General features: G+C 50.5%; 1 protein-coding gene across 6 annotated transcripts in view; it reads right to left on the bottom strand.

Moving 5' to 3' along the window:
- The window catches only part of PRPF40A (pre-mRNA processing factor 40A), a 43,737-nt gene that overhangs the window by 5,675 nt on the left and 22,665 nt on the right, over window positions 1–15,397 (bottom strand). For all 6 annotated transcript variants that reach the window (XM_077272944.1, XM_077272938.1, XM_077272941.1 and 3 more), the window contains exons 17-20: window positions 3,648–3,781; window positions 3,424–3,538; window positions 3,230–3,321; window positions 2,517–2,633 (exon numbers count right to left, since the gene is read on the bottom strand). In XM_077272944.1, the coding sequence (XP_077129059.1) occupies window positions 2,517–2,633; window positions 3,230–3,321; window positions 3,424–3,538; window positions 3,648–3,781 (458 nt within the window). The remainder of the gene's footprint in view (window positions 1–2,516; window positions 2,634–3,229; window positions 3,322–3,423; window positions 3,539–3,647; window positions 3,782–15,397) is intronic.

Here is a 15,397-nt window from a genome sequence, read left to right as displayed (position 1 = left end):
TGTGGCCAGCCAGTTTTCCTGTAGGGGCCAGAAGATTATTCAAAGTCTGGGCTCTCCTATATACAAACCTGGGGTATGATGGTAAATACTCCCCTATGATCCTATCCCTCTGGAGAATTGCCCAGTGTTTACGTATGATACCCTGAAATTGCTTATATCCTGCATGAAACTGTGTAATAATTGGCAGTTGTTTAATCTGTTCAGGGATAGTTTCCGTTCTTTGGGAATCGGATCTAGATCTATGTACCAGGGTGCTCCTGGGTATAGCCCTTGCTTCGTTCGCGGGATGCCGCGCGTGCGCAGATGGATATCGCGGCAGCCATTTTCCTGAAGCCGCGGCCAGCAGAGCGCCGCGGCCAGCAGAGCGCCGCTTCTGCGCACGCGCGGCCAAAGGAAGATGGCCGCGTCCACCGATCACCAATGAATAACGAACAGCGCGCTCTTTTAAATCCCCTGGCAGAGGATTCTGGACCTTGGACATGCGCACACCACTACGCCACCAACGGAAAACTAAGCAAGATCTGGGGGAAGACACCACGCCCTTTTGACCAGACCAGCCTGATTGACAGGCGAAAACGACTACTTTGGTAACGTATTTCGGCAGCATAGGTGGGGAATCGGGGTCCACAAACTACACTATTGTAATGCACAGCTCAGGCCCTATTTAACAGTATTTTTATCTCATACCGAAAAAACGGGGTGACAGGTTCCCTTTAAACCTACTACATATTCAGATAGGATCTTAGAAATGGAATACACATTTAAGGCTTTTGCAATCTACTAGGAGCAGTTTGCTTCTGCGAGAGCTGAGGGCCCCGAGAAGATAGAATTGGTTTATAATGGTTTCCATTTTCCTGTCTACATAGAACTCACTGAGAACTATGTGATGAGCAGAGGCTGAAGCAAGGCTCCTTGGCAACCCAAACAGGACGGGACCATTAGTGCTCAAAGGGTTAACATCGAGAGAGACCGAGAATTAAAAGCAACTGTATTATTAGCCCCTTAACGACCAGAGGTATTTTTGGTTTTGCATTTTCATTTTTTGCTCCCTTTATTCCCAGAGTCATAACTTTTTTTTTTATTTTTTGGTCAAAATGGCAATGTTTTTTTGCAGGACGAGCTTTACTTTTGAACGACACCATTGGTTTTAACATACGGTGTACTGGAAAGTGGGAAAAAAATTCCAAGTGCAGTAAAATTGCAAAAAAAGTGCAATCCCAGAGTGTTTTTTTTTTTTTACCAAGTTCGCTAAATGCTAAAACTGACCTGTCATTATGATTCTCCAGGTCATTACGAGTTCATAGACATCAATCATGTCTAGGTTCTTTTTATGTGGGGAAAAAAAATCCATAGTTTGTTAAAAAAAAAATTGTGCCATTTTCCAATACCTGTAGCATTTTTAATGATACCATTTCGGTGCAGATAAGTTCTTTTGATCGCCCATTATTGCATTTTAATGCAGTGCTGCGGCTACAAAAAAAATTTAGTTCTGGCATTTTGACTTTTTTCTCGTTCCGTCGTTTATCGATCAGGTTATCTCTTTATATATTAACAGATCGGGTAATTCTGAAAGCGGCGATACCAAATATGTGTATGTTTGATTTTTTTTGTTGTTTTATCTTGAATAGGGCGAAAGGGGGGGGAGATTTGAACTTTTATATTTGTAATATTCTTTTTAAACTTTTGGCATGCTTCAATAGTGTACATGGGAGACTAGAAGCTGCCATAGCCCTATCGTCTCTGCTACATACAGACAGTAATCAGATCGCTTGTATGTAGCAGATTTGCGCACTTGCTATGAGCGCCGACCACCAGGTGGCGCTAATAGCAATCCGGCAGTAACAATCATAGAGGTCTGCTGGAGACCTCTGGTTGTCATGCCAACCCATCGGTGACCTGCGATCACTTGACGGGGTCTCCGATGAGCGGGATTTACGGTGTGCTTGCCGGAAGCGTGCATTAACAGCCGCGGGTGGATCACGATTCCACCCGTGGCTGTTAGAGGCACATGTCAGCTGTTCAAAAGAGCTGACATTTGCCAGAACCAACTTCAAAGGGAGGGAGTCCGACATCACCGTACTATTATGCCTGATGTCGAAAAGGGGTTAATTAAAAGCACAAAATGACTGTTCAAACCAAGTACAGGCACTCGGCACACCCTTGCCATTGCCAAACATTTAAGTGCACCTTCTCATCCACTTGTTTTCCATCCATCTTCAGAGCAGGGCAGAGACAGATGAAAAACAAGAGTGGGAAGATGCACTTAAATGTTTGGTCACGCCAAAGGTTCACCGAGTGCCCGTGCTTAGTTTGAACAGTCATTCTGTGCAACAACAATTAATTTAGTATATTGATCTCAACTAAAAACAAATGTATCTGGACACCAGACAAGAATAAAGGGTCAACATACAACACACAGATATCCCGTACAAAACGCAGCATACATCATACACATTTGCTAAATAAAAAAGTGCAACATATATTGACACATCTACAGACTAACCTATGTAACTTACACTATTAAAAGCAAGCTTGATATTTCCAGCATCTAATGTTGTGGCCCTTTTTGTAGAACTGATAACCATAACAAAGTCTTCAAACGTTGTGCGAAGCTCAACCACAAATCCTTTGTCCTGTAAAACAAACAAAGTTTACGTTAGATGTATCCATCCAGAAGAGACCGGACCGTAACCTGTACACTTCAGTGCTCCTCAACAGTTGGTCTGGGGCGGCATTTGGCTCCTTTGAAACTAGGGAAGTCGTAGTGTTAATACAACCTGGTACCGGAGTCAAAACCACATCATTAGGGGGACCTGACATTCTAATTTTTTTTTTTAAGTTACGCAAAACAATTGTGGAACATTTTTCCTTGGAAATTTGCATTGTTATCCTTAGTACTTGATTTACATTTCCGCTATCTCCTTGTGAAGTTGGAAATGAATGGACTGAACATGCAGGGACTCAAAACATCATCAGGGACAATAGTGAAGCACATCATTTTTTTTGCCAATCTCAACAACTTTGTGAACTCTTGCAGAAGTACGAGCAGCGGTAAACATGTGGAGCCATCTCTATCCATTCTCCACGCAGATGAGGTGGCCTCCACAAGAGGCGAGTAGGATAAGTGGGACACACTTCTATAAAGCATTTATGGTGAATCCTGTTGACATGCCGTTAATAATCAAGTCGAAAAAAACATTTTAAGATCAAGGAAAAGGCAAATACCTACCCTCAAAATATCTTTGATAATTTTTTTCTCATCGTGATATCTAGCTTTCAGACCCTCCACGTAAAATTTGAAAAGATCTAAGGCCGTGGAACCTGTAAAAAAAACATGTCATTTTAGATAACAGTCTGGAAAAAAAAAATCTAACCATATACCAAAGCTAAATTTACCATGAGCAGAATCACCTACTTCCTCACCTGGCTGACCGAGCATGTTGGCAAAGCGAATATCAGAGCTAACGGTAGGATACAATTCCATCCAAGACGACATGGAATGTAACTGACCGTGATCGTGCAATTCATCTAAAAATATCTGAAACCAGAAAGTCGCAAGATTTAAACAAAAAAAATAAAAAGGAAGTAATGTTTCAGAATGATGTGATAGTGAAGAAATAAACACAGAGCTGCTCGAGGTTATTAACCTGGAAAGATTCTCTGTTTTTACGCTGCCGCCGTCTTTCCCGTAGCACAGTCTTTTGCTTATCGTCCTCTTCCTCCTTTTCTAAAGCACGAATATGCTCTTCAAAGCATATTAAGGCATCTTCTTTATCCATATCTGAGAAAAAAACAAAAAACGTCAAGTATTTTTATAAAAAAAAAAAAAAAAAAAAAAGATTCCCTCGCCACAGAGGTTTCTGCTTTGAACACTTCATTGACTGGAAAGTGATGGCGAAGTAATATGTTCACTGACCGGCTGCAAAAGCTCTGACCGTTCACTAGAACTGGGGTCATAAAGTTCCCGGTTTGAATAAAGTGTTAATTAGCACAGCTCCACTACCCATCTATAAAAGCTAGGCTGGCAAGAATATACATTTTTCATCGAGATGTCTGAACTGAAAACGGATCAGTAATGATTCATTCATACAATGGACTTTGGGCCTCCAGTTATTTGGATCAATGGGGTCTCCACAGCCAGACTCATAGTGATCGTATCCTGTGTGTATGAGATAAACGTTATTTATGGGATACCATTCTTACAAATAGAAATGACAACTGTAGGTCTTTGAGGCAATCTGAATAAGGACAGAAGAGCACACATTAGGGCAATACCGTAGAGGAAGGAGGGGGTGAAAAAGGAGATTTTTGTGTACTCACTGTAAAATCTCTTTCTCTTAGCCTCTAATTGGGGGACACAGGACCATTGGTGTTATGCTGCTGTCCACTAGGAGGCGACACGATGCATAATCTGAAAAAAATTAACCGTGGCTCCTCCTCTGCAGTATACACCCCTGGACGGCGTCAGCCTTCTCCAGTTTTGTGCAAAAGCAGTAGGAGGAACGTAACATGAATAACACAGACATGCCTATAAGAAGGCCACTATGTATGAGCTCAAAGAACAATATGAGAACTCAACAGTAACAACGGCCCGTAAAGGGCAACAGGGTGGGAGCTGTGTCCCCCAATTAGAGGCTAAGAGAAAGAGATTTTACGGTGAGTACACAAAAATCTCCTTTACTCTGTCGCCTCATTGGGGGACACAGGACCATGGGACGCCCCCAAGCAGTCCCTGGGTCGGAAGCAATGGACGAATATTGTGCAGACAGGCCCCTATACTTGGGGCACCGCCGCCTGCAGAACACATCTACCCAGGCTCGCGTCCGCTGAGGACTGGGTATGAACCCTGTAGTGTTTAGTAAACGAGTGTAGGCTAGTCCAAGTGGCCGCCTTACACACTTGTTGTGCCGAATGGCCCAGGAGGCCCCTACCGCCCGTGTAGAGTGTGCCGTAATACCGGCTGGAAGAGGAGAATTCTTAAGGCGGTAGGCCTCTTGTATGGTGGATGTGATCTACCTGGCAAGGGTAGCTTTGGAAGCTGGCAGACCCTTGCGGCCGCCTTTTGGAAGAAGGAAAAGAGAATCAGACCTCCGGAAGGACGCAGTCCTAGACACATATATACGCAATGCCCTGACAAGGTCAAGCGCATGCAGAGCCTTCTCCTCTCTATGAACCGGGACCGGACAAAGGGAAGTCAGAGAAATTTCCTCATTGAGGTGGAAGTTGGACACAACCTTCGGAAGGAAGGATGGGACCGTACGGAGAACTACCTTGTCCTGGTGAAAAGCCAGGAAGGGCCGTCTGCAGGAGAGTGCTGTCAGTTCAGACACCCTGCGTAGCGAGGAGATTGCCATCAGGAAAACCATCTTCTGGGAGAGAAGGCGGAGCGGGACCTCCTTAAGGGGTTCGAAGGGTGGTTCCTGCAATGCTGTCAGGACCAGGTTGAGGTCCCATGTTTCTAGTGGTCGTCTGTAGGGGGGAACCAATCGGGAAACCCCCTGAAGCAAAGTCCTTACTTGCGGCTTGGTAGCAATGCGCCTTTGAAAAAGCACAGAGAGCTGACACCTGGCTCTTAGGCGAGCCCAGGGACAGCCTGGCCTCCAGACCCGATTGGAGAAAAACCAGGTAGTTTGGGGAGGGAATAAGGGAATGGGGTCTGGCCGCGAGATTCGCACCAGGTAAAGAGAACTTTCCCGGTACGGTCATAGATCTTAGCAGAGGCTGGCTTCCGTGCCCTGATCATGGTCCTAATGACATCCGTCGAGAGCCCTGCCTGGGTTAGAACCCAGGTCTCAAGGGCCACGCCGTCAAATTGAGAGCCCCTGAGTTCTGGTGGTAGAACGGGCCTTGTGATAGAAGATCCGGGCGGTCGGGGAGGCGCCAGGGGGAGTCTGCTGAAAGTTGTACGACGTCGGCGTACCATGTACGTCTGGGCCAAACCGGTGCGACTAAGATGGATGGAACTCCCTCTTGCTTGATCTTCCTCACCACTCTGGATAACAGGGAGAGGTGGAAAAAAGTACAGAAGCTGGAACTGGGTCCAGTCCTGAACCAGAGCGGTTCTGGCCATGAAGTTGGAGACCTTGGCATTGAAGTGGGATGCCATTAGGTCCACATCTGGGGTCCCCCAGCGATGGCAGATCTGGCGAAAAATTTCGGGATGGAGAGACCACTCTCCCGAATCTATTCCTTGTCGTCTGAGGAAGTATGCTTCCCAGTTGTCCACACCCAGAATGTGAACCGCCGAGAGAACCGAGCCTGTGTCCTCCACCCAGTGGAGGATGTGTGACACTTCTCGCATCGCCTGAGTACTGCGGGTTCCCCCCTTGGTGATTCACATATGCCACAGTCGTGGCATTGTCCGATTGTATTCTGATGTGAGAGGCTGCCAGTAAGTGATGGAAAGCCCTTAATGCCAGGAGGATGGCACGAATTCCCAGGATGTTGATGGGCATGGTCGCTTCCACTGAGGACCACTTGCCCTGTGGTGTAGGTGCACTGCACCCCAACTCGTCAGGCTCGCATCGGTGGTCAGAACCTTCCATTGACCTGTGAGAAAGGATTTCCCCTTGCTAGCGAGGTTGGCTTGAGCAACCAGTGCAGGGACCTCCTGGTTGACGACATTAGCTGGAATTCCCTGTCGAGAGAAAAAGGATTCCTGTCCCAGGACTTGAGAATGGCTAGTTGGAGAGGCCCGAGGAGAAACTGGGCAAATGGGACCGCTTCTATTGCTGCCCCCATCCTGCCGAGGACACTCATGACAAACCGGAGAGATCGAGGGGGTTTGCGGAGGAGGGTGCGAGAGCCAGTGCCTTGTCCCTGGGAAAGAGCACTAGACCCCTGGAGGTGTTGTATAGCATTCCCAGGAAGGTCAGAGACTGACTCGGGGTTGGTGATGACCTTGGTAGGTTGACTAACCAGCCCATGCGACAGAGTATCGGTTGTGATTGAGACGCTGAGCTCGCAGTCCTTGAAGGTAGGAGCCTTGATGAGTAGATCGTCCAGGTATGGAACGACTACTATGCCTCTGGAGTGCAGGACGTCCATGGTGGCTGCCATGACCTTGGTAAACACTCTGGGAGCCGTGGCGAGTCCGAACGGGAGAGCCACGAACTGGTAGTGGTCCTGGTCGATAGCGAACCTGAGAAAACTCTGATGAGCAGGTGCAATCGGTATATGCAGGTATGCGTCTTGCATATCTATGAAGGCGAGATATTCTCCCTTCTCCATGGACGCAATGATGGACCGCAGGGACTCCAGCAGAAGTGACGAACCCGTACATATTTGTTGAGTTGTTTTAGGTCCAGTATGTGCCGTACGCTGCCTCCTTTCTTGGGGACTACGAATAGATTGGAGTAGAACCCTCGGAAGCGCACGGCCGTGGGAACCGGTACTTTGACTCTTGCTTGAAGAATCGAGGAAACCGCTTGGTGGAAGGCACGAGCCTTGGCTGGCGGTTTTGGGGAAACAGAGAGGAAGAATCGGTTCGGCGGGTTGGAAGTTGAACTCTATCTTGTATCCGGAAGAAACTAGTTCCCTGACCCACCTGTCTTCTGTATTAGGCATCCAGACTTGCTGAAAGAGCAAAGTCGGCCGCCTACGGGTGGGATGTCTTCCGGGGTCCGTGTGTCATGAGGAGGAAAAAGTCTGAGGTTTTCCTCCTTTGGGCTTTGACTGGCCTACTTTTAACTGCCAGGTGTTGTCCGACCTTTGCGTCGACCGTGAGTTGTCCCTGTGTGGGGAACGGTTACGATTTTGTGCTGGACGCGAGACAGACCAGCCCAAAGATTCCAAAAGGATCGGAATCGGGTTTGTTACACTTCTTGTAAGTGCGTATAGGTTTCAGTTGAGGGAGAGAGGTACTCTTCCCCCCCGGTGGCGTTGGATATCATTGTGTCCAACTTTTCACCGAAAAGTCACCCACTGAGATACGGGAGGTGCGTGAGAGACTTGTTTGAGGCTGCGTCCGCTTTCCATTCCGCAGCCAGAGGATACGCCGAATCGTGATGGCGTTTGATGCTATCCCCGCTATGCCCCTTGCTGAATCCAGAGCTGCATGAAGCAAAGCATGTAATCTGCTACAACTGCTATTTGAACCCCTTGGTCCGACAGCTCAGGAGCAGATGCTTGGAGGCCAGGATGGCCTTGGCAGCCCAAACTGAAGCGAACGCCAGGGAGGCCCCTGCCGCCTCGAAAATTGAACGAGCCATGCGTTCTACCTGCCGGTCTGCTTCGTCCCTGAGAGTTGAGCTATCTGGCAGTGAAAGGAGGGTCTGTGCTGCTAGTCTAGAGACTGGGGGGTCCACTTCGGGTGGATCTGTCCATTCCTTGGTGTCCTTCTGTGGGAAAAGGTACCTTGCCTCCGATATTTGCGATTAGCGAATTTTTTCTCCGGCTGTGAGAGCTGCTTTTAAGGATCGCTTTAAACTCTGGGTGGTTAGAGAAAACCTTAGGCGGCTTCAGAGGTCCTTCAAAGGAAATCTTGTGTTCGGGGGCCTCTGGTGGCAGATTAGAAATGTCCAGCACACGATGGATGGAAGAGATTATGTCCTCAACTAGCGCTGTATTGCTAGGGGAGATTGGGATCAGGGACCCCTCCGTTTCCTTGTCTGAGTCGGAGTCACAGATGCCTTCCAAATCCTGTGTATCACTGAGGTGTTCCCTGCTGGGTGAGCTGGGGAGGAGGCCTTCTCTGGTTGTGGATTGCAGAGATCTGCATTGTCTGCCCCTGGAAGGGGACGGTCTACATGACCTGGAACTATGGTGTCTCTCCCTAGAAGGGGATGACTGAGTGCTATGGGACGACGCAGATGGACTTGACCTATGGGTCCACTTGCGTCCTGACCTAGACGTGGATGTGCCAGGGTCGTTCTGTTCCTGAGTCACGCTCTCCCTTTGCTGGGTAACTGTCATAGCCAAGGCATGACTCTGCAGAGCCTGAAGCAATGTGTAGGTTTGGTTATCTATAGACTGCGTCATAGATTGCAACCTCTGAGTGACCCATTCAGGCGTGGCATTAGACACAGAGGCATTGGCAGGGGCTTCTTGGGGCTCTGACGCAGTAGTCTGGATGCAGTCCTGGCAGGCAGTTACGTGCTATGCATAATAGCAGTCCTGCCCAGTTCTCTTGGACCTTGAGCCCGGTATAGTGCACAGAGTGCAGAAGGGCTGGCTATGCAGAGGACCCTTAGGGGTGGCTATGAAGAGGAACCTATAGGGGAGCCTTATAGGGAATATGGATTCACAGCCGAGTAAAAAACCCAGCTGTGATCGTACCCCACCAGTTTGCTCCTAGGTCCAGCGCCGAAGATCCACAGTCCTGTGCCCCCTGGAGACTGGCTGGCCTGGTCCTGCTGACCGGGAGGTGCAGGGTTAATCCCTGCAGCAGAAATGGCCGCCGAGAAGAAGAGGAAGGGGGAGAAGGGGGCGGAGAGATGAAAAAGTCGGCAGAGCTGTGTAAAAAATGCGCCCTTTCTGTCTCGATCCGCCCTCTCTATGACACTGTAGAGTGTCATATTTGTCATCCGGGGGGCGGAGAGGAGGCGGCAGCTTCAGCTATGCCCAGGAAGGCTCCAGGCAGGCGCGGAAGTCCGGGAAGGGGTCGGATCTGAACCAGACCACCCCGGATTTAAAGGCAGCATAGCGGTGGGGCTATAAGCGGAAGGGGAGCCAGGTGAGGGGACCCCCTGAGGCAGTATAGAGCTGGTGCTGCCGCAGAGACAGGGGCACAGGGAGCCCTGTGTCTGTATTGTGCCATGCCTGCCTGCACTCCCCCCAGCCCCGACAGGAGCCCGCAGCTGGGCTGGGGTCCCTGGATGCAGCCACAGTGTGCTGGCCCATTGCTGGGAGCTGCAGAGTGCTGCCTGTACAGGCCCTACCTGAGGCGTCTCAACCTAATGCCCCCAAAGGGGGATTAGGGAGGGTGCTGCTGTGCTGTGACCACCAGGGGGCTTTATCCTCGCCTCGACCTCAACCCAGAAACCAAAAGGAAGTGGGGAAGGAGGGGGGTCTCGACTTCGAACCAGCACCCGAGGGACTGGGGAATAGCCATCTCCACTTCAACCGGGCACCCCGTAATAGGAGGCCGAGGAAGGAGCCATGCCGGGAGTCTCACAAGAGACCCACTTTTCTTCATCTGTAAGGCTGGGTTCACATTGCGTTAATAGCAGCCCGTTCAGCACATACGCTAATGGGCTACTGTAAAGCAAGTGCCGACGTTCCATCGCGCTAGCGCAGATGGAGCATCTGCTAGCTCCATCTGCGCTAGCAGTGACGGACCCGGAAACGCTGCAGCCCGCGTCTCAGGGTCCATCACTCAATGACGGCACATCGCTAGCGCACGCCCATTGTGGGCGTGCGCTAGCGATGCATCAGACATTGCATTCAATGGCGGCGTTAACGGACTACGTTACACCGCATTATGCCGCGGTGTAACGTAGTCCGTTTAACGGTGTCACTGAACGCAATGTGAACCCAGCCTAATCCCGTCGGAAAAACGGAGTAAAGAAAAAATTTTTAGGTGTGCCTCCTATGCGACACTAAGCAAAAACTGGAGAAGGCTGACGCCGTCCAGGGGTGTATACTGCAGAGGAAGAGCCACGGTTAATATTTTTCAGATTATGCATAGTGTCGCCTCCTAGTGGACAGCAGCATAACACCCATGGTCCTGTGTCCCCCAATGAGGCGACAGAGTAAGTGGTGGTAGCGCTCACCTGGAGGTATTTTGCAAGGCACAACACCTAAAGAAGCATGGAACACCACTGCTCATGGCTGGAAGAATTGGATCTTCCAGATGTAGAGTTGTCAAGAATGGATGTATCACGATGAGCAAGCTCTGCTGGGGGAATGAACGAGGCTTGGCAATCAAAGTAAGGTTTTTCATTAACCAACACTTTAAAAAAAAAAAAAAAAAAGTGGCTTTTTTTAACCTACAAAAAGGCACTGGTCTGGCGCTGGAACACACTTGTTAGCAAAAAAGAGGGATTTTTGGTTCTTACCGTAAAATCTCTTTCTTGGAGCCTTCATTGGGGGACACAGGTAACCATGGGTGTATGCTGCTGTTGCTAGGAGGCTGACACTATGCAAATAAAGAAGTAGCTCCTCCCCGGCAGTATACACCCTCCGACAGGCACCAGGCAACTCATTTGGTGCAAAAGCAGTAGTAGGAACAAGTGATATCAAACTCAACCTATGTACCAACCCACAACAACGGCATGTTGGCCAACACGGTACAACTTAAAGGGAGGGTGCTGTGTCCCCCAATGAAGGCTCCAAGAAAGAGATTTTACGGTAAGAACCCAAAATCCCTCTTTCTTTCTTGCTTTATTGGGGGACACAGGTAACCATGGGACGTCCAAAAGCAGTCCCTAGGGCGGGATATTCTGCAGAAAAAGAGGAGTTAGGTTGGCCGGTGAGAAACCGCCGCCTGCAGTATCTTCCTACCCAGGCTTGCGTCCGCAGAAGCCTGAGTATGCACCTTGTAGAATTTTACAAAGGTGTGAATGGATGACCACGTTGCGGCCTTGCAAACCTGCGAGGCCAAAGCTTGGTGACGAACTGCCTAGGAAGCTCCCACAGCCCGGGTAGAGTGGGCCCTCAACCCCGAAGGGGGCAGTTTGTCTTGGACACGGTATGCCTCCAGAACCGCCGAACGGATCCAACGAGCAATTGTGGACTTGGAGGCTGGGAGCCCCTTTCGACGCCCTTCCGAGACGATGAACAGAGGATCGGCCTGACGAAAAGAAGCAGTTCTGGAAAGATAAACCCAAATAGCCCTGACCACAACTTGCGAAGCGATTTCTCCAAGGGATGAACCGGGGAAGGGCACAAGGAAGGGAGGACGATGTCCTCGTTGATGTGAAAGGACGAGACTACCTTCGGTAAGAAGGAAGGAACCGGCCTAAGAACCACCTTGTCCTGGTGCAGGACTAAAAAGGGAGAACGACAGGATAATGCCACCAGCTCCGACACTCTTCTGATGGAGGTGATGGCGACCAAGAAGGCTACCTTCCAAGATAGAAGGGAGAAAAATGTCCTGGATTGGTTCAAAAGGCGCCCGCTGGAGGGCGTCTAAGACGAGGTTGATAGTAAATATAGAAAAACTGACTGAACAGCCATCTAGTCTGAACTGGTGCATAACCAAGACGAGGTTGAGATCCCAAGGTTCGACAGGAGGATGATAAGGGGGAGCTATATGCGAGACCCCCTGAATAAAGGTCCTCACCTGAGGAAGGGAGGCTATGTCTCTTTGAAAAAGGATGGACATAGCGGAAATCTGACCCTTCAAAGTGCTAAGGGAAAGTCCAGAATCGAGACCCGCTTGAAGAAAACTGAGAAGGGATGGAAGGGAAAAGGTCATAGGGAACAGACCGTTGACCTCGCGCCATCGGAAAAAGGCCTTCCAACATCTGTGGTAGATACGCGAGGAAGCCGGTTTCCTCGCCCTTATAGTCTGGATGACGCTGTGAGAAAAACCCGCGTTCTTCAGGACCGCGGCCTCAACGGCCATACCGTTAAATTCAGAGACCGAGAATTCGGGTGGAAGAGGGGCCCCTGTGAAAGAAGATCCGGTAAATCCGGTAGCCTCCATGGAACGTCCGATAGCATGTTCACCAGTTCCGCGTACCAAGCCCTGCGAGGCCAATCTGGAGCTACAAAGAGCACGGGGACCCCTTCCGACTTGATCTTTTTGACGATTCTCGGGATCAAGGGGAGGGGTGGGAACAGATGGGGCACTTGGAACTGGGCCCACGAGATCACGAGAGCGTCGCATCCGACGGCCATCGGATCCCGAGATCTGGAAACATACTGGGGAACCTTGTGGTTCGCCCGGGAGGCCATTAAGTCGACGTCTGGGACGCCCCACCGCTGACAAATCTGGCTGAAGATTGAGGGAAGGAGAGACCACTTGCCCGCTACGATGCCTTGGCGACTTAGAAAGTCGGCTTCCCAATTGTCCACCCCTGGGATCTGGACGGCTGAGAGAAAGGGAACGTGGCTCTCCGCCCAGCGCAGAATCTTTGCCACTTCCGTCATGACTTGACGGCTGTGGCGTTGTCTGACTGAACGCGAACCGGCTTTCCCGAGAGGAGGGACTGCCAGCGGACAAGGGCTAGGAAGATGGCTCGGAGTTCCAAGAGGTTGATAAGAAAACATGCCTCTTGAACAGTCCAGCGGCCCTGGGCCGTGAAGTGGAGAAAGACCGCTCCCCAACCCTGGCGTCGGTGGTGATAACCTGCCAGCGGGGAGGGAGAAAAGACCTCCCGCGCAGAATGGAGGTGGAGAGCGTCCACCAAGAGAGGGACTGTTTCACCTTGGAAGAAAGGCGGAACGGACGGTCCAGGGAAAGCGGATTCTTGTCCCAGGCGGCTAGAAGGGCCAGCTGGAGGGGACGAGAGTGGAGCCGAGCATACGGAAAGCTTCCATTGAAGTGACCATTTTCCCCAGAACCCTAATGGCGAGGCGGAGGGACAGCGGGTTCGGACCCTTTAGCGCTCTGACACCCCGACAAAGAGAAAGAAACTTCTCCTTGGGGAGGAAGACCTGAGCCTGAGAGGTGTTGAATTCCATGCCCAGGAATTCCAAGCGTTGGGTCGGGATCAAGGATGACTTCTGGTAGTTGATTATCCAACCGAGGCGAATGAGCGTGTCCAGAGTAAGCTGGAGGCTCTGTCTGCAATCCCGACGGGACGAACCCTTGATCAAGAGGTCGTCGAGGTAAGGAATTACCAGAATCCCCTTTGAACGTAGAATGGCCATGACGGCTGCCATGACCTTCGTAAAGACCCTGGGAGCAGAGGCCAGCCCGAAGGGGAGAGCCGTGAACTGGTAATGATGTTCTTGGATCGCGAACCAGAGAAACCTCTGATGGTGTACGCAAATCTGAACGTGGAGGTACGCATCCCGAATGTCCTCGGAACACAGGAACTCTCCTGGTTCCATGGACGCAACCACCGAGCGAAGTGATTACATCCTGAAGTGTCGAATCCTGAGATGGCGGTTTAACCGCTTGAGATCCAAAATTGGACGGAGAGAGCCGTCCTTCTTTGGGACCACGAACAGATTAGAGTAAAAACCTGAAAACCGCTCGTGATAAGGAACCGGAACTACGACTCCTGAGACGAGGTGTGAATCGACGGCCTGGAGAAGCCCCGGGAGATGGGAGGACTGTTTGGGAGGACGAGAGAGAGTAGGAAACGTCTTCCTGGGGGCGAAGAAAATTCTATTTTGTAGCCCAAAGTGACGATCTCCCTGACCCAGGTGTCGTCGACTACCGATAGCCAAACTTCTGAGAACAGAAGAAGCCGGCCTTCCACCCTGGAGGGATTTCCAGCTGGGGGCGACCCGTCATTTATTAGAAGACCTGTGGCCCCGAGGTCCAGATGGTTTTGAAGGGTAGCTCTTAGCTCTCCAGCGCGGGGGAGGCCTGAAAGAAGGCTTCCTCCGGTCTCCTTGCGAGGAAGAGCGGTCCTGATTGGGGTTTCCTGCGGAGGCAAAGGACCGAAAGGGCCGAAAGGACTGGGGGCCCCTCCTGTTGAAGGTACGTTTTGGCTTGGACTGGGGCAAGGAGGTACTCTTACCACCCGTAGCATCCGAGATCATTTGATCCAGCTGCGTGCCGAAGAGTCTAGAACCCTGGAAAGGTAGACCAGTGAGGGATTTTTTAGAAGCAGGATCTGCGTTCCACGCTTTTAGCCAAAGGACCCGGCGAATGGCAACGATGTTACTATTAGCCCTAGCCGAGCAGGCAGCCGCATCAAGGGAGGCATTCTGAGATATTTACCCGCAAGAGAAATCTGATCCGCTAAATCAGACAGTTCTTCCGCAGGAGCAGAGGCCAAAATGTCTCTGCGCAGGGTTTTGGCCCAGGCTGACACAGCCTTGGCTACCCATGAGGCGAAACTAGGGCAGAGGGAGGCTCCAGAAGCCTCAAACGCCGATTTGGATAATGCCTCGATTTGTCTGTCCGTGGGATCCTTAAGAGATGCTGCGTCCGGAATAGACAAAACCGTCTGAGAGGATAGCCTGGACACGGGCGGGTCGACCTTAGGAGACTCGGACCATTTGCTGACAAGGTTGGAGTGAAAAGGGTATAAAACGTCTAGCCGTTTCCTGCCAGGGAAACGCTTACCAGGGTTTTCCCACTGTGTAGAGGTAGTGTTGTCGAACTCCCTGTTATTGGGAAAAACCCTAGAGGGACGTTTAACTCGTTTAAACGCAACGGGAACGTCCTGAGAGCCTGCCTCATCCTCCTTAAGTTCATGCGTCTGAATAATAGCTGAAATAAGGCTATCGACCATATCCTGTGTTCCAGAAGTCAGATCTGCATCCGAGTCAGAATCCGACTGAGAGGTTAGGTCAGACCCGACGTCCGCCTGCGAGGAGGGGGAACAGGCAG

Source organism: Ranitomeya variabilis, chromosome 7 (assembly GCF_051348905.1).
Source record: "Ranitomeya variabilis isolate aRanVar5 chromosome 7, aRanVar5.hap1, whole genome shotgun sequence".
NCBI lineage: Eukaryota > Metazoa > Chordata > Amphibia > Anura > Dendrobatidae > Ranitomeya > Ranitomeya variabilis.
Note: the sequence above shows the minus strand (reverse complement) of the source record. Positions and strands in the feature narration are given on the sequence as shown.